Source organism: Phycodurus eques, chromosome 4 (genome assembly GCF_024500275.1).
Source record: "Phycodurus eques isolate BA_2022a chromosome 4, UOR_Pequ_1.1, whole genome shotgun sequence".
Lineage (NCBI taxonomy): Eukaryota > Metazoa > Chordata > Actinopteri > Syngnathiformes > Syngnathidae > Phycodurus > Phycodurus eques.
The window spans coordinates 21,320,719-21,347,567 of NC_084528.1; the positions used below are offsets into that span (position 1 = coordinate 21,320,719).

General features: G+C 36.7%; 1 protein-coding gene across 1 annotated transcript; it reads left to right on the forward strand.

Moving 5' to 3' along the window:
- The first annotated feature begins 5,269 nt into the window (after nucleotides 1-5,269).
- On the forward strand, nucleotides 5,270-10,159 carry LOC133402104 (uncharacterized protein C1orf232). The gene is made up of 4 exons (XM_061675688.1): nucleotides 5,270-5,350; nucleotides 8,478-8,558; nucleotides 8,672-8,778; nucleotides 9,687-10,159. Exons 1-4 carry the CDS (start codon nucleotides 5,270-5,272, stop codon nucleotides 10,054-10,056), a joined length of 639 nt encoding a protein of 212 aa, XP_061531672.1. The 3' UTR covers nucleotides 10,057-10,159.
- Nucleotides 10,160-26,849: the final 16,690 nt, after the last annotated feature.

Below are 26,849 nucleotides of genomic sequence, written 5' to 3' on the forward strand. Positions count from 1 at the left end.
CAAACAACCATTCATATCCACATTCACACCTACGGGCAATTTAGAGTCTTCAATTAACCTACCAAGCATGTTTTTGGCATGTGGGAGGAAACCGGAGTACCCAGAGCATTTTTTTTATGTGCACATTATTCAATTAGGTCACTACTTGAAATGTAACAATCAAAATGAAATAAAATGAATTTGCATCTTATTTTATTTCATATTTTTCTATCAAAAGTCCATCCATCCATCCATTTTCTGAGCCGCTTCTCCTCACTAGGATCGCGGGCATGCTGGAGCCTATCCCAGCTGTCATCGGGCAGGAGGCGGGGTACACCCTGAACTGGTTCGCCAGCCAATCGCAGGGCACATAGAAACAAACAACCATTCGCACTCACAGTCATGCCTACGGGCAATTCAGAGTCTCCAATTAATGCATGTTTTTGGGATGTGGGAGGAAACCGGAGAAAACCCACGCAGGCACGGGGAGAACATGCAAACTCCACACAGGCGGGGCCGGGGATTGAACCCGGGTCCTCAGAACTGTGAGGCTGAAGCTCTAACCAGTCGTCCACCGTGCCGCCTCTATCAAAAGTCATGTTATATAATGGTACTAACGCATTGCGTGAGTCGCTCCTCTTGTGTACATACCGCACTCCTTTGTTTTCCCCGGTGGTTTTTACAAGCGCCTTCAGGCATCTGCGTTTAGCGCTCTTGCCTCTAAACTCTTATGCAACATCCATTTTTCTTTAAAGAAATTCCCACTCACACCTCGTTTTTGTTACTTTTCCATGAGAGCTGCAACGTATAAAGCTCTAGCCAGCTTATAAAATGACAACGGGGCGTGACACTTACGTCTTGTTAAAGTGTCTGGCTCATCAGCTCTGTGCCATGTTGAATCATTTTGGCGTTCAGCACTGCAACAGGCTAGCATTAACTACTCAGCTGCACCAATAAATGTAGGCGTACACACTGGCCTCTGTCTCAGTAAAATGACAAAACACATTTAAAATCACAAAATCAAAGCAAGATGGTGAAATAATATTTTTGACTTATGATAAAGTAGCCGTGAACAATAAAGAAAACAAACAAGAAAACTTCACTGGATAAAATTCAGTCACACACGTTGCAATTTTTTAACATCTTAACCAATTTTTAACGTGAGCACAAGACTCCTCCTTTGACATGAAAAAAAAAATAAAAATAATCGCGTGTTCTTACTGCTCTTATCGTCCAGATGACCAGCACAGCGCACGACTCACGTGACCAAGTTAATTGTAGTACCAAGACTGACCTATGAGAGGCAGCATGGTGCCAGAGGTCGTCCAGACTGACAGAAAGTACAGAAAAAGAAATAGAGAAGCTCATCTTACTGTTAACTTACCTGGTGACTACGTTGCGATGGGACATGGGGTGTTGTTAAGAGTGTCTTTTTTCTCCCAGATCTGCTCGGAAAACGATACTCGGTCTGACAATCGGACATGTTGAAAGCGTTCAATATTTTGCTTGGTCCACGCCGAGTTGGGCCGAGCCGAACACTATCACAAGCCTCGACATTTAAAACCTCGATTCTAACATTTGTTCCATGAAATTCTAATAATTTATTCCCAACAGTCTATTCTCTTCAATTTTTGTTTTAGGGTTTCTCTTGGCTACACTGCTTCCGGTATGTGTATGTGTGTGTTGGATTTTTTGTCCAATCAGATTTCAAGCCCCTACGTGTTGCCATATCAAAAATGTGTGTGTTTGTCGGGGGGTGGGGGGACAAAGATTGTTTTGGAGAGTCAAGTCAGGCGGTATATGTGTCAGGTGTGTATTCCTGACAGTGTGATTTGTAAAGGGTTGAAACAGCTGATCGTATTGTATGATATGGACCGTTTAGGTTAGTAGGTCAAATTTAGTAGGTCAGCATGAGCGTAATGGATATGCTATCTACTTGAAATGTCATTGCAGTTACCGCATGATTCCATGCAGTGCAGTTTTATATGTGAAACTATGTTCTGTACATCGTGTCCTTTCCTTAGGCCAAAGTGGAAAATGGCATTGAAGCGGCCTTGTCGTAAAAAGAGCAACTGCAGTATAAAAAAGGGAATTCCTCTGTTATTATTAGAACAGTAATGTGTTTCTATTTATAAACTGGGACTGAAAACTATCATCCTGGCTAATCCACATATATTGTGAAACATATTATATATATATATATATATATATATATATATATATATATATATATATATATATATATATATAAGATAAAGGTATAACCCAAAATAATTGGGTGAAAAAAAAAAAATAATAATAATAATGATAAATGAAAAAAAAGAAAATCAAACTTAAATGTGACTCAACGTTCTTAAAAATAGTGAATATATTATTTTTTTAAACACAACGTTGGAAATGGATGTAAGTATATAAATAAATTAAAAACAAATACAATAAGAATAAACGTTAAAGTATTTAAGGAAGACTATACAGTATTTGCAAAAGCATGAAAAAAGAATTGTAAATATATTAATAAAATAAAAAAATATATTACCAATAAAAATGATTTTATACATCCATCCATCCATTCATTAATTTAAAAGAGTCAATAAAAATAATGAAAAAATAGAAACTACAACCATATTTTTTTATTAATACAGAAAAGTAGCTATTTAGATGATATAATGAAACACAACAAGAATTAACTTTTAAAAATTAAGAATAAATATTTTAGGAAAATGTTTTAAAAAATAAAATGTAAAAAAAAAGAAAAAGTATTTTATTCAACAAAATAAAAAGAATATAACATATATAAATAAAATAATACATATCATAGAATTAAAAAAAAAATGTTATCTAAAATAAAAGATAGACTATTAATAAATAAACGTTATGCAAAAAAAACAATAAGAGTACATATATTAAAACAATAATAATACAAAATATTTTCAAAATCTAAATGTATGTATTAAAAAGAAAATTCATTGATAAAATAGAACTACAAAAACTGCAATAAATGTTATTCAATTTGTTTTAAAAACAGAGAGAATATTACAGAAGAAGACTTAAATATAAAATATTTGTATCTCAGTTTCCACCCAAATCCATTACACAAATTTAAGATTACAATCAGAAAGTTTTATTTCTCTCTGGGATACATACATCTTAAATATGAAGTATATTAATAAATAAAAGAATATTAATAATGATATAACTGAATCGTTACGTGACTTGTATAAATTGTAGGCTACTATGCAGCTTTCAATGTGCTTTTGCCAATGCATGTGACTGTTACGCCACCTAAAGGTGATTTAAGGCCACTAGGAAAGAACCATATTGTTAAAAGAGTACCACTCAAGAGCATTTAGTTGTGCTGTAATATGTATTCTTCATTGTTAAATATTGGTTGAGATCGAATATGTAGGCCAGCGTGTGTGTGTGTGTGTTAAAAAGCGGGTGTGTCATTGCCATTGTGAAAGTGGATCTTCTCTTGAGTCCATTCAAAGAAAGCGTGTTTGTGTGTGTGCGCGTATGTGTGCGCGTGTGCGTGTGCCAGTGTGTGTGTGTGTGTGTGTGTGTGTGTGTGTGTGTGCGCGCATCCATAATTCATGCTCACCTTAAACATCAAGTCAATGTCTGTACACGCACACAATAGTTTTACAGAGCAGGGGTTCTCAAAATTGTGACACCAAGTCCCACCTCAATAAAACACTTCACTCGACTCCAGGTACCATCATGACCAAATTTAAAATAAAGCAGCGTAGCTGTGTTCATCAGGAACAGTTCTTACAGATTAAATTAAATGCAAACATATTGAATTTAGAATTGAAATAAAAACTGAACTGTAGGCAGCGATTCTTTCGCATGCCACTACAGAGATCTCCAACTCTTTTTTGTCTCGGGCCGCATTGAATTTATGATTTCCCCCAGAGGGCCGTTAGATCAGTGAAACCATTCATTCATTCATTCATTCATATTAATGTTTAATCATCACCAAAACATATTATTACCATTACACAACAAATTGAGGGATAACTAGTTTTGAAATCAGAAGACAAGGTTAATAGTTTGTTCAAGTATTGTTTAAGTTACTGTAGAAGAAGGTTTTGGTAAGAGAAAAATTCAATATCTCCATATTATTGTTTATTATTATGACAATTTGGAATTTGGGTACAGATTTTAGCAAAAATCACGGACGTTGACGAGCATGATTTGCTTTCGCGGGCCACATAAAATGATGCGGCGGGCCGCATCTGGCCCCAGGCCCTTGAGTTTGAAACCTATGCACATCAAGCGTTATACTGAAGAGATATAAATTCAACAGTACGTTTATTATCGTTGTTAGGGTTAAATCAAAATAACATGTTTGTGAGTGTGAGTTCCTGGGGCCAGTCAATTGAAATAAAAGTAAAAATGTGTTCAAAGAAAATAAATCAGCCAACAACAACAAAAAAAATAATAAAAAAGTGTAATTATATTGTAATAATAAAAATAAGTTAGTAGGGTGTGTTTGCATGTCTTGTATGTGAGACGGGTAATAAAATTTTAAAATTAAACTAAAAAATGTGTGTGTTGCCTGCGTGTGTGTTTGTGTGTGTTATAAAATAATTGAGCCAGCAAAATGAATAAATTCCATGAAAGTGTGTACACCTGTTATATGTGAGACACCAAATGAGTTTTAAAAAAATAATAAAATAAAACAAATGACATTAAAAAAAATGTGTCTGTTTGGTGTGTGGAGCCAGCTAATTGAAATAAAAAATAAAATAAATGAGCCAACAAAATAAAATCATTAAAAAGTCAGTATCTGTGTTTACAAATGTTGCATGGGTGACAGCAGATTAATAAGTAAAAAAGCATGTCTTGCATGTCAGATGGCAAATTAAATAATAAAATAAATGACATCAAGTAAAAAAATAATAAAAATATGTGTTACTGGAGCCAGTTGTGTCTGACAATGGAGCTGTGGCAATGGAAGAGAGACTCTATGAAATATGCATGAGGAAATCCACACCTGTTTCCAGGTAACCCAGGCAGGCGTCCATAACTGTGACGATCACTCACTCACTCACTCACTCACTCACTCACTCCCTCACTGCGTGTGTGTGTGTGTGTGTGTGTGCGTGTACGCGTGCGTGTGCTTCACCTGTGCCGGCTCCCCTGATGCTGCGGTGGTGACGCCGTGTCCGGGCCTGCTTCTAACCTGCTGCTGACCACTTGATGAAGAGGAAAAAGGAAGGAAAAAGAGAACGAGGTAAAACAGAGCGCTGGAAGTAAAGTCAGAGCACAAGTGTCCAACTAAGCCAGCATGAATCCGTTGTGGAGACTTTATAAGAGCAAAGTCATGAAGACGCTCAACCCGGAGTATGTGGACGACTCGGCTGAAGAGGTAATGACGTTGGCTTTCTAATTGGGACAAGTGAACGATTACTAGGGTTAGGATGGCCTCCATATCAAACTGTTTATGGCTAAACGTGTGTTAAAAACAACATTGTGCACAATGGAGCCACTGACTACTTGAGTGGGCTGACTCCATTTTGGTTGTTTTTAAGTTAAGTTCCAAAATGAACTGAGAAAAGCTATATCTTTCAGATGAATAATCGTCCGAATCAATGTTTAGTTCCAATTTTAACAGTTCATTATTTCACTAATCACTTTTTTAGCTCAGGTGCCTTTACATACGTTTGCATGTTCGTATGAGTGAATGTTATTTATCATCTCTCATGTAATATTGATAGATTTGACAGATGTTTGGACTTGGGCCACTATTGCACTGAACGCTTAGTGTTAGTCGTCGGACGGCAGCTTTAAAACTTTAAATCACAAATCATAAATGACAAAATTGAGTTAGCCCACTCTAGTTCTCAGTGGCTCAATTTAGACCTTGCGTCTCGCAGGTCTCACGTTTGGCCTCATTTAAGGACAGTCATAACTAGCCCCTACAGATATCTTAAAATTTACCTCAATCCTTGTTTGTAAACAGATATTAAAATAAATACAAAAAGTACATTGAAATTATTATACAAAAAAAAAAAGAGCCATTAGCGTAGTCCATAAGGAACGTTATTATGAAGAGACTCATCAGCTATTTGTGAAATAATAAAAAATAATGATAATGTGGAATTTCAAACAGGACAACATCTTTACAAAGCCAGGAATAATTGATTACCAAGCAATTGACTGAAAATGTTTCAAGAAAGAGAGGCAAGGTGGAGGTATGAAATAAGAGCGATGGCAAACTTTAGGGTCCAAAAATGCAGAACCACAATAATAAATACATAAATAAATAAATACACAAATAAATAAATAAATACATAAATAACTGTATTTGCATGTCAAATAATGGAGTGATGTTATAAAACAGATGGAGCATGGAGCTGAAACAATGTCCAAACATCACCCAGTTTAAAAAAGAAATAGGAGGAATTGAATTAGTTTCAGTATAAATATGTTATTATTAAATTGGACAATAAATACATTAATAATGTATTTAATATGAATATTATATAAGTAAAGTGCTTGATTTTTATGGTTGTTTTGAGTGTGGTAGTTGTTGATCTAAAAAAAGAATTCAATTAATCAATTGATTGAGTAATTACATTCTTCAATCAATCAATCAAGCAATCATATTTTCATAAAAAAAAATAGAGCATATCTCATATTTTTTATACCTTTTTGGACCGGGAACCCAAAGCATCACTTGAATAGATATTTTAAACACTTATTTTAAAAAAAAATGATTAAAATACCTTTTAATTAAAAACAATTAAATAAAAGCATAAAATATAAAAGAGATGTCGTAACTAAAATATCTTTTTTTTTTCGTTAATCCACTTTTACCCAGTTTTAGTCGAGAAATCTCAGTGGCCACCCGCAACATGAGGTGCACTCGCACTTCTCGGTGCACTGTAATCTAAGCTAATGAGATACAATACAGGAGCTGTACAAAATGAATATATTACAAAGATGGTAGTGCTCACTTTATTCCTGCAATGTCCAGCTAGGGCTTGTGGCACATATGTTGCTTCCTCTGTTAGTGCCTTTGCAAACACCCACTTTCTGACTACGCAATTTATGACGCATCGACTTTTCCAGCGTAGTCTCACAAAATAAGTTGTAAGGAAAACAAGAAACTGTACAGTAAGCTCTCGCTATATTGCGGTTCACTTATTGCGGGTTCAGTGCACCGTGATTTTATTTTATTTTTTTATATATACACTGTAGGTTAGTGTAGTGCAGCTACTCATTTGTATATCTCTGGTACAGTTGGGTTTTTTGACTATATAACTTTAACATGGCAGCAATGACTCACATAAGGTCAATTGGGCTCTTCTTCGCAGAAAAAGAAACTTCCATGCATAACCGTAACTCATACATTTGGTATGTCACCGAATTGTTTGAGGATACAAAAAATATTCACCGGAGAGCCACTGTTTAAAACTTAAGCCACATACAGAGTTTTATGAAATAAATTCCCAAATACCAACTTTAGCCCGACGAATAGCTAATGCACACAGTCAGAACAATAACAACAGGAACAAATGCATTAATGGGCAACGTCCAGCTTGATTTTCGACAACTACAGTACTGTAGTTAAAAATCACTGCAATGAATTCTGGTTTCCCATAATGCTTTTCACTGACTACATTGCCAGGGCCGTCAGTGTGAGGAACGGTGCCAATGCTTAAGGCCGGAAACCATGTCTGCATGGGCTGTTGTTCAAGCTGATAACACCTGCTTTTGCCTGACACGCGCTTGCGTTGAGTGTGTGGATGGTGACTACAGATGGACAAATAAAATACCCGCACCTCTCCAAACACATACTGGCATTGAATTGTATCAATGAAACTTATAAATTATACAGCCACATAATAAATAAGTGGTCGCTCACTTGACAGATTTCACTTATTGCGGGGTTTAGACTGTAACCCCATGTTCAATGAGGGTTAACTGATCTTAAATAATGTTTCAAAGAGAATGTTTGGACATAATAGTTAAAGTGAAAAAAAAAAAACCACGGAAATAAAAGTTTGAAAACAAAAAATGTGCAAAGATGTAAACAATTCTAATGCAGCTGAATTGTATTTAGGCAGTGATGCTTTTGGGTACCACTAGAGGGAGCCCCCACACTTTGAGAATCACTGGTGTAACGTTTTGTGGGCTTCAGTTTGGCTTCATCGGAAGTGAACCACAAGTTAAAAAGAGTGGCGAGAAACTCAATCAGACACAGGAACACAACAAAGTGTGCAACCCCATTGTCCCAGTTGTTTATTTTAACCGGTCCCCCATTAAAATATTTCGTCCCCCCCCCCTTGAGTTGCACAAGTTATACTGTAAGTCACACTAAAAATTGAAAACAAAAAATTATATCACAAAAACCTGGCATTTGAACAAGAGTGTGTAGACTTTTAATATCCACTCGAGATCGTCATCGCTGGAGGGAACACATGGAGTACCCATTAAAGCCACTGGATGGCGTACCATGCACAAATGTGACTTTGCGTGTGTGTGTTCAGGTGAGCGAGGTGGAAGAAGACGTGATGAGTCCAGCCCAACAAGACGAAGGCCAGAACCCAGTTTCCCAGCTGGCCCGTAAAGTAGGCCAGATGCCATCTCATACGTGAACGAACCTGCTTCCCTTTGACCCCGTGTGGGTGTGTGTGTGTGTGTGTGTGTGTGTGTGTGTGTCTGTGTCTGTCTTCGTGTCCAGATGCAAGGGGCAGGGGCCAAGAGCTGGAACAGACTGTCAGCTCTCTTCAATAAAGATGACGAGCACCAACTACTGCAAGAGACAGAAAGTCCTCCAGTCGCTGACCAGTGAGTGGACTACACTGTGTGTGTGTGTGTGTATACATGTTTATTTATGAGTCTCATTGTTGAACGTATTTCAATCTTGAATATGTTTTTAAAAGAGTGTGGGGGGGCGATATAGTAGTAAAATTACAAAATAAACAGGAATAAGTTATATACTGTACAAACCCCAATTTCAATGACGTTGGGACGTTGTGTAAAATGTAAAAAAAACAAAAACTGAATGCATTTGGTGGCACGGTGGACGACTGGTTAGAGCGTCAGCCTCACAGTTCTGAGGACCCGGGTTTAATCCCCGGGCCCGGGTCGACCTGCAAAGCTTCGACCAACAAAGCTTCAACAACAATAGTGCCCTCCGTTGACATTCAAAAGGCACAAAACAATACATATTAATGTGTATGAATTGTTTATATAGCAAGAGTATAAAATGGACTAAATAATAACATTTAATAAACAAACGTACACAAAACATAAAACTTACAAATTATTATTAAATAATATGATTAGAAAAATATCCAATTTTAGAAAAACGTAAAAAAAGATCACATTAAATAAAGTATATATAAAACATCAAAGCATATACAAAAATAAACAACATGAATTTAAAAAAGGCAATATTTGAAAACAAAAATACAGTATATATAAAAACAAGACATAAAAATAATGATAAATGAATATAATCAAATAATAATTTACAAATGATTAATTTAAAATAAATATTTTAAAATATAAAAAAATAATACAACATTGAAAAATCAAACATAAAAATGCATAAAAATATTTCAAATAAGTAAAATAGTAAAATACAGAATCATTTAAACAACTTTGACTTAGAAAACAAAAATCAAACCTATAAAACAATAAAAAATTACAACAAAAATCGAATAATTTGTTTATTTATGTATGTATGTCAGTCCACTTGCAGTAAAGCCACAGGAGCCTTCCCGACCCGCTCGGCGCAGTGGATTCTGGGATAGCTTCGCCGCCAACTGGGCTGCCAAGAAGCAAGCAGAGGCCGCCGTCGTTGCCCATAAGCCGACGGAAGAAAATGAGGGCAAGGAGGAGGAAGAAGAGGATGCGTGTCCGGGTCAGTCCGATTCAATGGAAATGGACGCCGTGGCGGAGGAGGAGGAGGAGCGGCGGGAGAGCGACGACAGCAACAGCTTCTCCAAATACGTCACGCTGGGAGGACGAGGGCCAGGCGAGGACGCCGCCTTCAAATGGAACTTTGTCACCAGCAAACTGGCCGAGCTCAGGAGAACCAGCCCGGCCAAGAGCAACTAAGAGAAGTTGAACATATCCTTTATTAATTCCTATTGGGGAAATTCAGGTATTACAGCAGTAAATAAAACATACGTATACAGTAAACCCCCACATATTTGCTGTTCGGTACTTGCAATTCACCTATTTGCAAGTATTTTTCAACTGAAAAAAAACAAATTTTTCATTTTTTTTATGCATTCATTTGTCATTTTTTGATTCTCTCTCATTTCACAGTCTTCATGTTACATGAAGTTGTTATTTCATGAGAGAGAGAGGAACCTGAATGAAATCTCCTCAGGCTACGCTGATGCTGAATCCGTAATCTCGCGATCACAGCATGCATGAGGTCACTCGCGTTGTCTGCGAGCTGAAGCTTGAATGTAAACAAACTACACTAAGAGCAGTTAGTTCGTCTGTTTTGTTGACATTCCCCATAATGATCAATGGGAGGAAATTTCAAATCTCTTGTCTCCAAAATTGCAAAAAAAAAAAAAAAAAAACTTTAATGCATGATGTCAGGTAAAATGTTAGCTAATGGTGTAAGGCTTCAGTTAAGCAAGCATCGAGGTAACTTATCTTTCTTTGTGTTGTTATTTTATCTTGTAATTTGGAATTTGCAGGAAAAAAACATTAAAAAGCCATAACGCATGATGTCAGTTGAAATGCTAGCTTTCGGCGCAAAGACCTCAGTTCAGCAAACATCAAGAGATGTACTTTACTTTTTTATTTTTTTACTTTCTTTGGGGTGTTAAGTCAAATTCAATTCTGAATATACAAATATTTCAGGCAGAAATATGCTGCTGAAGTCACACAAAACATCAGTCAGACAAAAAGTTGGTAGATTAGGCATAAACTCAGTACAGTGAGCATCAACGGATTTAGTTTTTTGTGTGTGTTGCGGTAATCTAAGTGGGATTTCTACCGCCTAAATTTGTGGAATATATAGTTTTTAGGTCACTCGAGCCTGCCAGAATTCATGACATTGTTCGAGATGTTAGCAAATTACGCGCAACCTCAGTTCAGCGAGCAAGGAAGGATTGACTTCCGGGATTTTTGTCTTTCTTTGGGGCAATACGTCCGTCCAATTTGGAATTGAAGCCTTACTTTGTTTTTGGTTTTTGTTTTTTTTTTGTTTTGCTTCAGTGTGTTAAAATTGTTTGATTTGGAATTGTAGCAATAGGTAACATTTTCCTCCAAATTGCACAAAAAAAAAAAAAAAATATCTTATTTCATGAGACCCTAGTTCAGATGGCATTTATGGAATTATTTTTTGGGTCGTTCTATGGAGTGTTCAGGTCGTCTCATTCGGAATTCCCCCCCCCTAAAATGTCGTCATACGTGACATCAGGCGAGGTCATCATATTACGCGCAAACTCAATCCAGCCAGCATCAAAGAGTTTTGTCCCCACAAATATGACATCTTTCATCATTAATGATGAACAAGATTGAGTGTTTTATTGTTTGTACATTTTGATGTTAGCAGTCTTATTTTTACTTTGAAGAAGTACTCAGGAATGTAAAAAATTGGGATGAAATGATGATAAATGGATTTTTTTCTTCTTATGTGGCTCGCCTAAAGTGCTTCTTAAAATTTGGCACCATACTGCAACTAATTTTCCCTTTAGTAGAAACTAGATTAAGAGATTAAAGGTGGATTAGTGTCAATTTAACAGATTGAAAGTTTGCGCATGAGCCGCCATTGTTTGACTTTGTTAACGAACAGCAACTCAAATCATTTGGAACTGTTTGAGATTTTTTTTCTTGTTTGTCTTGTGTCTGTTGAATTGTGTGTTTTGTTGGAATAGATGTGTTTCTGTTGGAATAGATGTGTTTCTACTATTTATGTACAATGTAAGGAATGACTGACTGAATGATGTCATCATTTCATTCAGTCAGTGATTAGAAAATATACAAAAATCTGTATAATAAAGACAATCCCTCCACATTTCCAGTTTTTTTTTATGATTCTATATTTTACTTTATTTTTATAAGGCCCTGTAAATTAAACAATAATGTTTGTCCAAATTTGAGATTATTAAAAACACATCACAGATTTAAATAGTCCATGTGGTAACAAGCTATTGTATTTTTGATTTTTCTGTTTAATTTATATATATATATATATATATATATATATATATATGTATTAGTTATTAATTATCCATTCATCCATTTTCTGAGCTGGTTATCCTCACTAGGGTCAGTGCTGGAGCCCATCCCAGCTATCTTCGGACGAGAGGCAGGGTACACCCTGAACTGGTCGCCAGCCAATCGCAGGTCACATATAAATAAACAAACAAACAGTCGCAATCACATTCACACCTATGGACAATTTAGTCTTCAATTAACCTACCACGCATGTTTTTGAGAAGTGGGAGGAAACCGGAGTGCCCGGAGAAAACCCACGCAGGCACAGGGAGAACATGCAAACTCCACACAGGCGGGGACGGGGATTGAACCCGGATCCTCAGAACTGTGTGGCAGACGCTCTAACCAGTCGGCCCAGTTATTAATTGTTATTATTATTAATTATATCTTAATTTTTGTTTTGTTCAATATATTTATTTGTACCTTTTTATTCATGTTATTTTCGTTAAACTATTACCTATATAAAAATAGTTAATGCATTAGTTGGTTAGTTTTTACTTTTTTAAAGAGGAAATATTTAATTTGAATTATTTTCAAATATTTTTTATTTTTATTTTATATTTATACATTACAGCATATGTATATATCCATCCATCCATTTTCTGAGCCGCTTCTCCTCACTAGGGTCGTGGACGTGCTGGAGTCTATCCCAGCTGTCATCGGGCAGGAGGCGGGGTACACCCTGAACTGGTTGCCAGCCAATCGCAGGGCACATACAAACAAACAACCAGTCGCACTCACAGTCACACCTACAGGCAATTTAAAGTCTCCAATTAATGCATGTTTTTGGAATGTGGGAGGAAACCGGAGTACCCGGAGAAAACCCACGCAGGCACGGGGAGAACATGCAAACTCCACGCAGGCGGGGCCGGGGATTGAACCCCGGTCCTCAGAACTGTGAGGCAGACGCTCTAACCAGTCCGCCCATATGTGTGTATATATATATATATATATATATATATATATATATACATATATATATGTGTGTATATATATATATATACATATATATATATATATATATATATATATATATATATATATATATATATATATATATATATACATATATATATATATATATATATATATATAATATAAATTCTAGATTCTAAATTCTATCATTGATTCAAAATACCTGTCGTATTTATTTGGAGGGCTCCGGTCATCAGATGTTTTTCCAAAAATTTTATTATTCTGTTTTTAATTTGGTGGGCGACTGGTTAGCACATCCGCCTCACAGTTCTGAGGATTGGGGTTCAAATTGAAGACCCTAAATTGCCCGTTGGCGTGAATGTGAGTGCGAATGGTTGTTTGTTTCTATGTGCCCTGCGATTGGCTGCCGACCAGTTCAGGGTGTGCCCCGCCTCTTGCCTGAAGATAGCTGGGATTGGCTCCAGCACGCCCGCGACCCTAGTGAGGAGAAGCGGAATGGAAGATGTATGAATGAATTTAGCACTCTATGGCCATCAACTACTTCATATGTTCGCACTCGATTATTGAGTTTTTTGAAAAATTCTACTATAATAATCATACATTTTATTTGAAGTTAAATTAAATTTGATTTACAAAGTATTTGTAATTTTTCAAAATACTCAAATATGCACAAGCCTTTTTATTTTTGATTTTTTTTGTGAAGATAAGCGGTACAGAAAATTGATGGATGGCTGGATTTCTTTCTTTTTTTTGCATGTATATGTTTGACCTGTAAAAGGATCAAGTATTAAAATTATTTTTATATTATTAAACACACCAAGTTAAGACAGTAATAAGCCTTTTTCATTTGTTTTCATGTATTTAAAAATAATTAATAGATTTTTCTGTATTTTATTTTTAGAATATGTTCATTAAAGTTTTCTTTTTATGTTATTTATGGATTATTTCCCCCCCCTTAATCACAGTTTTAGACATTGGCAACCATAGTTTGGCTGCGGTTCCTCTGCCCACCAGGGGGAGTCATTTGCCTTTGCACTGTGTTCGCTATTCTTCATAAAGTCAGTCAGGCAGGCAGGCCTATTTATTCTTGGATTGTTCATTATTCATTTGTTCTTCTAGCGTGACTGATCTCACTCCGGTTTGTTGTCGCTGATTGAACCCATTGGAGCGGATACACCACCCACATCCTCTTCTTTGACTCTCTTTCGTGTACAGTAATCCAAAACAATGGTCCCTTTTCTGGTTCACATCATTTTATTGATGTCTGACTACATGTAATGAGCTCAAGTACAATACACAATAAAATAAGAATGACAGTCTTGATGACGTGCAGAAAAATACAAAATTAAACTCATTACCTGGAAAACAAACCCAAAAATGTATCATTGTATCATCACAATAAAACATAACAACATAGCGTAAAATTACAACAATAAAATTAATCCCTCCCCAAAAAGTGATTGATTACCCGATTCAATATTTTTAAATTTTCAAGTGTCTTTGATCAGGTTGAAATTTGTTTCATTATTTACCCCCCCCCACCCCCACAGGGCTAAATAAAACATTGTACAGAATAATATATATAAGACATAAGAGGACAGAAATAAACAATAAATAATAAAATACAACAATTAAAAGCAGACAAACAACAAGAAAAGTATAATAGTTTATCACATAATTAACTCGTTAAGTATGTTTATGTATTTTAAAATATTTTCACAATTGTACAATCATATACAAATAAATTACAATACCTGATTACCTGACAAGGCCAAATAAAACAATCAATTAAAAAAATTAATGAAATAAAAATGACTAAAAAAATACACAAAATAAAATTAAAAATAGAATAAAACAATAAAAATAATTATGTAGTAAGTAATCATAAATATTTAGGTTTATCATCATGTTTAAAAACTTCTGTGACCAAATGAAAAAATTATTAATGTAAAAAAATAGAAAATAAAATGAAAAGCAGAATAAAATAATAATAAATAATTAATATAATAAAATAAGTATTTTTTTCAACCTTTAAGTTTCATATAATATAAAAAAAATACCTACCATGTCAAAATAAAAAGATTAATGTGAAATAAATATTTTTTTCACACGAGTCAAGCTTTTTATTCTCTAAGGGGAAAATGGTTAAAGTTTCACACCCTTTTCACCAACAGGTGTGTGTTTGTGTTTGCCATTTTGGCTTCTGTTTAGCTCTTTGTGTCACCATAACATTACCCCCCCCCCCCCCCTCCTTACTGATGTTGGAACCCAGACACAGCCTGATGCCAAAAACGTGTTTATTTTGGTGTCGACTCACCCACAAACTGAGCAACCATTTAGGGGACTTCTGTGTTGAAGATGTCGTTGTGATGTCATCATCGCTCTTGTTAAATTAGCCAAGGTGGGAAAAGGTGTGGATGAAAATGAGCCGGCGGGTGTTATCTTTTTGGCACCTTGTCTTGTTTTGACTGAAAAAAAAAAAAAAAAAAGTCAGATTACAAGCGAGGCGGGGAGGACAGTTGCACACACACACATATACACACACACACGCACACACACAAAGTCACACATGTAGACAGAGATGTCTGGTGGCGGTGGTGACTCACATCTCATCTGGAAAGTACTCACACAGGCACGAAGGCACACGCACACATGCACACCTGCCTATAACATGGCAAAAAAACACGTTTTCTTAGTTTTTGGTGTGATGTGCGATGATAACGCTAGGAAATAGAATTTGGCTGATTATTATTACCAGTATTAATGCGATACATATAAAACGTCACTAGGTGACAGTATCGCTTCCTGTTTCCTCGAGTGATTGAGTGGTTTTACTTTATTTTAGTTTTGTGGTTAAATTCTCTTCAAACTCAGACATATTTACATTCATTATTGTGGTTGTAGTATTTTTAGGGTTAGGGTTCCAAAATACTTGATGTATTCGAAACGGAAATAATGTAAAAAAATTTGATGCCTGATTATCTTATGCCAAATCGAGAAGTATGATACAAATAAATTAAAAACTTAAATATGAACCAAATTAAAAAAAATACAATTAAAAATGATTGATAACAAAAACAGAAAACTGAAAAAATAAAACAAACAAACAAACAAACAAAAAGAAGTAGAAAAGGAAAATATATAATAATATTAGAAAAATCAAATACAGAAAATGCTATTAAAAATTACTCTGACGTAAGAAAGGATTTGGCTTCTCTGTACAAAAATGGACCACCAGAAGGAGTAGAATTGCATTATTACTGTATGTTTTATAAAGCATAATACTGTAGTGCTATTCTACTTAAACAAAACGTCGGGCGGCAGGGTACACACCTGGTTAGAGCGTCTGCCTCACAGTTCTGAGGATCTGGGTTCAATCCCTGGCGCCTACTGTGTTGAGTTTGCATGTTCTCCCCGTGCCTCCATGGGTTTTCTCCGGGCACTCCTGTTTCCTCCCACATCCCAAAAACATGCGTGGTAGGTTAATTGAAGACTCTAAATTGCCCGTAGGTGTGAATGTGAGTGCGGATGGTTGTTTGTTTGTATGTGCCCTGCGATTGGCTGGCAACCAGTTCAGGGTGTACCCCGCCTCCTGCCCGATGACAGCTGGGATAGGCTCCAGCACGCCCGCGACCCTGGTGAGGAGAAGCGGCTCAGAAAATGGATGGATGGATACATGCACAAAAATGATTATCACCACTATTAATTCCAGCAATACCTGTTAAACATCGCTAGGTTAAACTGTATGGCTACCTGTTCCCTTGGGTGGCTGAGTGGTTTTACTTTATTTCACTTTTATTTGGTCAACGTCGCTTTAATCTTGTATGATAGTTAAGTCAGTTAAGTCATTTTTACGTGTATTATCATGGTACTAGTATTTTTAAATGTATTAAAAACATGTTTATAAAATATAAAAATAAAGTAGACCTAAGTTATAATAAAAGTAATAGAATAAATTAAGATAAATAAAACAAATAAAAATAACAAAATACAGAAAATAAAAGCAGAGTACATTGAAAAAGTATCAACAACAACAAAAATAGCCAAGTATCTTTGATAATTTAAAAATGATCAAATGAAATGAAATAATAATAAAAAAGACCAAATAAAAAGTATGGGATAACATAAAATAATTTGAAGAAAAACAGGCTAACTTAATGTAAATAAGTAGCTAGAAAGCCACAGAAAAATATGTTATAGGTTTGAAAATGAAAATGTAAATGAATGTTGTTGTGTCACCAATTTGATCAGTAATTGAATGAGACCTTTCCTACTCCAGGCTAGTTAGCTGCTAGTTAGCTTTCTAAGTTAGCGGAGCTGTCTGTAAATGAATGTCATTTCTTCAGTGGTGTGTTGTAAGTTTTTTTTCTTCTTTTTTGTCTTTAGAGCAAACACGTCAGTACAAGTGCGCATTAATCATATCTCATGTTGTTATCATTGACATGTAACACATAGTTTTAACTTTTTGATTTATACGTTATACGTGAAGACTATGACTCACACCTGATGTAGAAAGCATGAGCCAGCAAAGTGCCATTTCGTACATTACACACTTGCGTTGGTTCGTCTTATCAAATGAAAGATTTTCGTTGACTTGACAGGAGCACAGATGTTCCTCTTCTCAGTGTAATCTACTTTACAGCTCAAAATTGTCTGTTCCCATAATAAACTGTGCCGAGAGAAACATTTACAAAAGACAAACATTCAGGGGAGCTTTTCAAAATACAGTTTCAAGCCAGGTTAGGGTTTCAAAATAGGGTGTCAAGCCAGGGTTAGGTTTTCAAAGTAGGCTTTTTTTTGTTTTTTTAGGCTTGCAAATTAGGTTTTGCGTTTTAAAGTAGAGTTACCATAGGGGTCGGGTGCAGTGTGAGCTGGGCGGTGGCCGAAGGCAGGGACCTTGGCGATCCGATCCCCGGCTACAGAAGCTGGCTCTGTGTACGTTTGAAACCCTATTTAAAACACTAACTCTATCTTTTAAACCTGCTATGATTACTCGGTCTTAAAACCAAAATCTGAAACCCTAACTTCAAACCTAACCATGGCTTGAAACAATAGTTAGTAATCCAAATTTGAAAACCTAACTGTGGCTAAAGAGCCCAATTTAAAACTCTACTTTACAAACCTTCATTTTGATTGCCCGTTCAGTGTACTGGTCACCTATACATTACCTTAACATTATGAAGTCTTCATGTGTGGTGCGGATGGGTTTTTTTTGCCTCGTGAGAGCAAGCAAAAAAAAAAAAAAAAAAAAAAAAAAAAAAAGCAACATCATGCTCTTTGTGTCCACATTGCTTTACTGCAGGGTCCTTCTGGCTTGGAGAGCTAAATATGAACTTGTAGCTTGTTGTACACTAGGTGGTCTGTGTCGAATGTCATTAAATCGCCACATATTTCCTAAATTTCATTTCCCTTTCCAGACAAACATTTCCAGACGAGACGATTAGGGCTGGTTGTTCCTGTTCCTGCAGTCTTTGCACCCATACCTCTCCAATTGTCCAATGAGATTCCTGGCATCGGTCCTTGTTCCTCCCGCAGGATTGACGTCTTCGCTCCCGTTGCGCTGCAGGCTAAACGAGACTTCCTCTGTATTGTTCGGTGTGCATCATTTCCTCTTTGTCTGACAGTCAGTGTGTAATTTCAATGGGGACTACTATTACATGCAGCTCAGACTGACGTTTAAGTCTTCCCCTGGAATGTACGAGGTTACTTCCCAGCTGGAAGCCCTCACACGGATATTTCATGCAATTCAATCACCAGTGAAAATAGCAATTTTTTAAATTTTATTTACACATTTGACCTTGAGCCTGACGCTAAAGATCTTATATGATGAAATTTAAGTGTCTGTGCTGATTTGCCAGTCAAATTATAGCCCATGAGTTTATTTTTAGGCCAAAAACAGTTTTTTGGGACATTGTGTAATAATTTAAGGGCATACTGGCAAAATCCTGGCAAAATCCGTAAAGCCCTCATCAAGGCCTTTAATATGAGGTATGACTTGATGGGGTTTGTTGTAACATATTTTTTTTCGTGTAAGAATCTCAATTAACCTTAATAATGACAAACAGATTTTTTAGTCCTTAGTCGTCATATGAAGGCATATTAACAAAATTATGATGAATTCTGAAATACTTTTTTTCACACAAGATTGTGACTTTTTAAAAACTTTCTTGTAACATTTTGTTTTTTAATACATCTTTTTCTATTTTTTTAAATAGATCTGTTTTTCTTAGCATTCATTTTGATTTTTCTTTCCTTCAAAATCTGACTTTTTTTTCTTATAAGATTTCATCTTTCTTTCATGGAAAATGCTTTTTTCCCCCCAGAACATTGTGACTTCCATCCATCCATCCATTTTCTGAGCTGCTTCTCTTCACTAGGGTCGCGGGCATGCTGGAGCCTATCCCAGCTGTCATCGGGCAGGAGGCGGGGCACACCCTGAACTGTTTGCCAGCCAATCCCAGGGCACATACTAAAGAAACAACCATCCGCACTCACATTCACACCTACGGGCAATTTAGAGTCTCCAATTAATGCATGTTTTTTGGGAGGAAACCGGAGTGCCTGGAGAAAACCCACGCAGGCACGGGGAGAACATGCAAACTCCACACAGGCGGGGCCGGGAAATTAACCCGGGTCCTCAGAACTGTGAGGCTGACGCTCTAACCAGTCGGTCACCTTGCCGCCAACATTGTGACTTCTTTTTTTTAAATCAAACTTTTTGGAAAAATAAAACTTTGGGGGGGGGGGAACAAATTATTCTCGTAAGATTTTTGTCTTTTGCTGTTTTTCTCATAACATTAGGTTTTTTAAAATACATCTTTTGTTGAAAATTCTTTTTTCGCATAGGATAAACCCGTGAGATGCAACATCTCGTTTGTAAGGAGGTCCCACAAAAAAGATACAACAAACAACAAACAAACAAACAAATATTTTGTCTTTTTTCTCAAAAACTACAATTGTTTTTCAAGTAACTTTACATTTGAAAAAAAATTTCTCCAAAAATAGGCCTTTTTTCCTTCATAAAATTATCTTTTTTTTCTCTCAAAAACTATTTTCTTGTTCTTCACGATAAATGCCCATGCAGTGAAAAAAATGACACTCTACAAGTCACGTGGGGATCCTTCAGCGGTTTTGTCGTGGAGCGAATCCTCCGGGGAGGTCTGGACCAGCGTGGCGCCGATTCGCAACGTGTTCCCTTGCGCTGGCAGCCCAACCGGCCTTAAATGGGGAGCGGCCAAACCCCAAAAGTGCGTTGGAGCGCAGGGCGAGGTCAGTGGCTTTCATGAGGACGGAGGTCTGAGAAAGTGACAGTAGACAGACTGGCTCTTCATCTCTATCTGGAACTTACTCGACGAGAGGAAATGTAGTTTATATTCAATACAGAGTAGTGTACTGCAAATGAATATAAATAACATGAAACGAAACTTTGATAGTTTGCTATTACTTTATTTCAGAGGCAAGATATGTCCACTATGTGTCCTTTTTCACCTCAAACGTCCTCATATTAAAGTCTGATCCTGGATTAGGTCGGCCTGTCTGCACACTGGTCGCGCCCCTAAATTGATTCTTCACGGCGATAAAAAGGTTTTCACTTGGGCTCCAGGCATCAATGTGTTCATTTACAACATTTGCAGCAAAAGGACTTTAGCCTCGTTCACATGTACACAACAAGTACAGGCTTGACTTTTGCAGATTTAAAAAAAAAACCATATATATATATATAGGTATAAAACCCATTACTTTCTGACTTATTTCTGAAAGTAAAATTTTTTTTGTAATATCACAACAATATTCCTATTATATTTGTTTTTTTTGTGTGGGGCCTAGTTCTTACAAAATGATACAGATGTATGATGCATTTTCTCCTAATATTTCTGCATTTCTTTTTAAAAAATATTAGATTTTCTTCGTGGAAACCTGTCTGACTTTTTTTTCTTGAAAATATTTTTTTAATTTTCAGAAGACTGCAAATAGTTTCTTGAAAATAATTTTTCCTGTAAAAAAAAAAAAACCTCTCTGACTTAGTTCTCAAAATACAACTCGTTTTTCATAGTACAATTATATTCCTGTCGTATAGGTTTATTTTTTTAGTGTGTGCCAAATTCTTATAAACTGTTCTAGATCTTTAGCCTAATAGCTTAGTTTCAAATTCATACTAAACGTTTCCTCCGGTTTCCTCCCACATCCCAAAAACATGCATGGTAGGTTAATTGACAACTCTGAATTGCCCGTAGATGTGAATGTGAGTGCGAATGGTTGTTTGTTTGTATGTGCCCTGCGATTGGCTGGCAGTTCAGGGTGTACCCCGCCTCCTGCCCAAGGATAGCTAGGATAGGCTCCAGCACGCCCGCAACCCTAGTGAGGAGAAGCGGCTCTGGAAATGGATGGATGGATATTAAACATTTCTAGAAAACCAAAAAGTAACACAATTATTTCACAAGATCAATTTATATTGTGACAGTAAATTAAAAAACCCAATAAAAAGCCTAAAAGCAATATGCTTGTATGCGATATAAATAAATACTAACGTGCTTGCTAATTTTTTTTGGTTTTTTCATGTTTTCTGTAAATGTTCAAATACGGCTTAGGCAACTATGATATTCGGCTAATGATCTATCTATCTATCTATCTATCTATCTATCTATCTATCTATCTATCTATCTATCTATCTATCTATCTATCTATCTATCTATCTATCTATCTATCTATCTATCTATCTATCTATCTATCTATCTATCTATCTATAAATGTGCATGTATAATTGAATTGTTTAAAATATAAGTGTTTTACGTTTTTTACTATTGTTGATTTGAATGTGACACACTTGAATTGAAGTTTTTTTTTTGAAACAGGCACAATATCACAATCATTTAAGACTTTTTTTTCAAAAGTTTACATTGAGGTATTGTCATGAAAAAACTACTTTACAAGCGTTCTTGGCTTTTCTTAGTTGCTGTTTTTTTTTTTTTTAAATGAGCTACAACGTCTGAAACAACACTAGCTAAGGCTAGCTCTTACTGTGAGGTGAAGTTACTGTTAAACAGGCACGATATCGCAATCATTTGAGACTTTTTTCCAAAAGTTTACGTTGCGCCATTATGATGAAAAAACTACAAGCATTTTTTGCTTCCTACTTTTTTTTTTTTTTTAAATGAGCTAAAATATCTGAAACAACAGTAGCTCGGGCTAGCTCTTACTGTTAGCATGTCCTCTCTGTGACCCTGCAAGGGAGCTACACTCAACAGGAGGGTCCTTTTTAGTAGCTAAAATATTATTTTTTCTAAATTCCTCACTTTTTCCTGCAGCTTAGCAGGATAAGCGTGGTATGTCGGACTCTTGATTTAACCTACTTAAAAGCGAGAACATTCTTCTTTCCAGTAAATCCTCGTCTTGGGCGCTCCGAGCAGGTGAAAACAAACGTCGGGATTACTCTGGTTGGTTGCTACTGTCGGCTTCCGAGCTGCTCAACTCTTGACCAAATGCTGACTTTGTCATGACAAAGAACTTTTAGGTCTTTATTTTCCCTCCAAAGAAAATGAAAGGCTAATCCAGGTAGCGTGCTAGCATAGCTGTTGGAAGACAACAAATTAGGTCAATGCTAAGCGACGAAAAACTTCTGAGTTCTTGTCTATTTTTTGTAAGCGTAAATCCGCTGGCGTGCCAATATGTATTACAGCTTCTGTAGTTGTTGTTGTTGTTGTTGTTTCAGGTTCATGTGAATAGGGACCATATTGACAATGACATAATTGTCAGTGAAACATTCTCAAAATGTTAAAGAAATTTTTTGTTGTTGTTGTAATATTCCACTTCATTGCATCATGATAAAAACATTTTTTCGTAATATCACAACAAATTCTCACAACAGTATAACATAATTTTTCCTTCAGAATCCCTAAATGCTTTGTAAATGTTATTTTCAAAAGAAAAAAAAGCAACACTTTTTTCCTTGTAATATTTTCAACTTTAAAATACTAAAAATACTTTTGTTCCCTTACAATGTTATGATTTTATCCTATTACAGTTAAATGTATTTATTCTCATAGCAGTATAACGTCATTCTCTCAAGGTTCCGTGACAATCCGTAAAACCTCTGTAAAAAAATTAATCTGAAAGTAAACCCCTTCTTTTTCTCTTAACTATGCATTTTTTTCTTATAATATTACAACTTTGCTCTTGTAGTGTCGTTGTCCTTTTTTTCTTTTCAGTGTCCCGAACAGGCCTATTATTGTGGTTCTCAAACTTTTTAAAGTACCACTTCAAAAAATACTTAGCTCTCCAAGTACCACCAGAATGATCAAATACCACAGCGTAGTAGGTGTTCATAAAAAATGAGGCAGGTTTTTTCTTACTAAAAAGTATGTGTTAACCATAGTATAATTATGCAGTCATATCAGAAACTAAAAAAAAGTAATTAAATAATGACTTCATTAAAAAGTACTGGGCAGCACGGTGGCCGACTGGTGAGCACATCTGCTTCACAGTTCTGAGGACCCGGGTTCAAATCCGGCCTCACCTGTGGGGAGTTTGCAATGTTCTCCCCATGCCTGCGTGGGTTTTCTCCAGGCACTCCGGTTTCCTCCCACATCCCAAAAACATGCATTAATTGTCAACTCTAAATTGCCCGTAGGTGTGACTGTGAGTGCGAATGGTTGTTTGTTTGTATGTGCCCTGCGATTGGCTGGCAACCAGTTCAGGGTGTACCCCGCCTCCTGCCCGATGACAGCTGGGATAGGCTCCAGCACGTCCCGCGACCCTAGTGAGGAGAAGCGGCTCAGAAAATGGATGGATGGATGGAGATTCCAACACGCCCGCGAGCCTTGTGAGGATAAGCATTACTGGAAAATGAATGAATTAATGAATAATATGTACTGGACATAAAAGTGAATAAAAATGTACCTAAATAAGTTTTGAAAAACTAACAGTTCTTAAAGATTAAATGCAAATGTATTGTACTTAAAAGTTAAACACTGTAAAAACTGTACTGTCAAAAAAAATGAAGTTTATAAAGTGAAAAAAACTATTGGATTATCAAAAAGCTTTAAACAGGCTGTACGCACATACAAGCTTTATTCTAATATGTTTGGTTGTATTTCACGTTTTCGATGTTGTAAGTTTTATTTGTATCGAATTCAGTGATTCTTTCGCATACCACACTGAATCGCTGATCTGGTAAAAACTGTTGTTGGCATTTATTGAAAGATTTCACTTCCACAAAGTCCTAACTTGCAGCCTTGTGTTGCTTCATTGTTGTTTTTGAATGTGCAGCCGCTAGCCAGGAGCTCCACGGTAGCATAGTTCCTCCCTACAATGAAAACACCGCATTTAGTCTTCAAATATTCAGTATCGGTTGAGCCCATTTGCTCAGTAAAGACAAAACTTGTCTTCTTCTTGCTTCAATTCAACGTAACCCCTTTCCTCCCTGCCCCCTCTCTGATGTCCTGCTCAGGTTTCCCACCAGGCCAAGACCCCCTTCGTCCCTATTGATCCCCCTCCTCTTGAGGCAGAGGTCAAATATGAGAGAGACAGCAATGAAAAGGTCCACCGGTGTGATTTATGACCTCACGCCGTCATAGGATACCAACAAGGGGATGGTTCTTGCTACCCGAAACCCTGGAGCCAAAGTCAGGTTTAAACTTTCACCCAATCATGGTGGTATCTCCCACGTTTGAAAAAAAACAAAAAAAAGTCTCTGCTGACCATCTGAAGCGTTGCGCTCACCAGGTGTGATCCATCTGTCGGATTTTAGGGGGGAAATTCTGACGCAAGTGCATGTGCAAGCGTTCCCATCGTACCTTGGACTCACTTGTCAGTTATTTGGTCTGCTTCATATCAAGCACATAGGTCAAGACATGGTTATGTACCTTGAATAGCATTTTTTAAAAACTTTTATCTTAACCTTTAAGTTGAAATCCTCCTCATTGCCATTCAAACATTCCAAAGGAATGTGACATTAAAGACATGACCAAAAAGCCCCAATGTAATTATGTTTAATGTTATGTTTAATATTTAATCTCAGGATCTATGGAGGATGGTTGTTGCATCCAACAAAAGTTGAAATCCTCCAAAATCATCTCAACCCACGTTTCCACCCAGTGGTTTGGTTCAGTTCGGTTGGCTACGGAACGGTTTGGTAAGGGTGTGAATCTTGATTCGACACAATGAATGGGTGTCCGTGGGGAAAAACTGAGTGGTATAGATGACTTTCTTGACATACCTTTATGACTTTTTTCTTGTAACGTCACAACTTTTTTTGTCGTATTAAAACTTTTTTCCATCCATTCATACATTTTCTGTACTGCGTATCCTCACCAGGGTCACGGGTGAGCTGGAGCCTATCCTAGCTGACTCTGGGCGAGAGGCAGGGTACAACCTGAACTGGTCGCCAGCCAATCGCAGGGCACATATAAACAAACAACCATTCGCACTCACATTCACACCTAGAGTCATCAATTAACCTACCGTGCATGTTTTTGGAATGTGGGAGGAAACCCGGGAGGTACCCGAAGAAAACCCACGCAGGCACAGGGAGAACATGCAAACTCCACACAGGCGAGGCCAGATTTGAACCCCGGTCCTCAGAACTGTGAGGCAGATGTGCTAACCAGTCGCCCATCGTGTTAAAATTAAACATAGGCTATAAGTAAATTCTCCAATAAATTCAAGATTCTTAATTCATGTATACAACAGTATGAAAAATAAATATATAAAGGCTTAACTATTTAAACATTTTATGAACGTCCAGCATTATTAGTTTGTCTTCTGTTCAGGAAATGAATGATGAAGATAAATGCAACTATAACAGTTCTAACAGAATTATTATACATTGTACTATGAAAACACTAATGACAATTTTTCTAGCTTTGTCAAAAGCATATCGATGGCCATGATATCTGCCAGCCAGAAGCTGAGCTGCACTTTGTTCGTTCATGGAGTACACATGAAGCTAGAGTGCGATGCAGGTACACTTTCTGCCCCTGACTTAGAAGCTTCTGTGTGGGAAATTCATCAGGCCATAAATTACTAATACATGTACCATTGCACCCATATTTGGGGGAAATTGTGGGAATATTTGCAATGGAAACACTTGTAAAATTACAAAGTGTACCCAACTGAAGTGAGCCCTACTTCTTGACAAAGTAGATCGGACTTTGTTTGTCTCGAAAATCCTACAGATGCTGGGCTGTATGGCGATCTGGACGCCTGAAGTTAACACCTTGATGTGTTTCTCCCTTTGAATGCTCTGAAATCCTTGTTTCCAACATCAGTGTTGTGTATATACTGGCTAGAAGGAGGCCAACAATCGAGGATGCCCAACAACTTCAACAAAAGGGTACAAAAGCAGGAACATGTGGACTATCTTGAGTCCTTTTGCAAAAATGTGACCAGAACTAAAATGAACCCAACTTGGTGGAAACGTGGCTTAGTTACAAAGTAGGACCACCACAGATCAAACTTGTTTCACCCAGAAAATCTTTCAATGTGTCCGGTGATCACCTGCATCCTCCTTTCCCCAAAACCTCCAAACCGGGACGTAATTTTTTTTTTAGATTGATCATGTCACGTCAAGTCCCTGTCTCTAACATATCCACTTCACGGACCAAACTACTGGACTTGTTCTTGTTTGTTAAGGGCCTTCTCAAGATGAATCTTCCCAACTGGTCTCTCAGCCTATTCTTAACAGTCCAGTGTGTCCGTCCCTGAAGCCATGAAGTCGACATAGACATTCCCAG

Bases quoted from the DNA above. Each gene is read 5' to 3' on its own strand.
- LOC133402104 (XM_061675688.1), top strand. From the start codon at position 5,270: ATGAATCCGTTGTGGAGACTTTATAAGAGCAAAGTCATGAAGACGCTC. The intron at 5,351-8,477 runs GTAATGACGTTG...GTGTGTGTTCAG, and splicing joins TGGACGACTCGGCTGAAGAG to GTGAGCGAGGTGGAAGAAGA. The intron at 8,779-9,686 runs GTGAGTGGACTA...TATGTATGTCAG, and splicing joins AGTCCTCCAGTCGCTGACCA to TCCACTTGCAGTAAAGCCAC.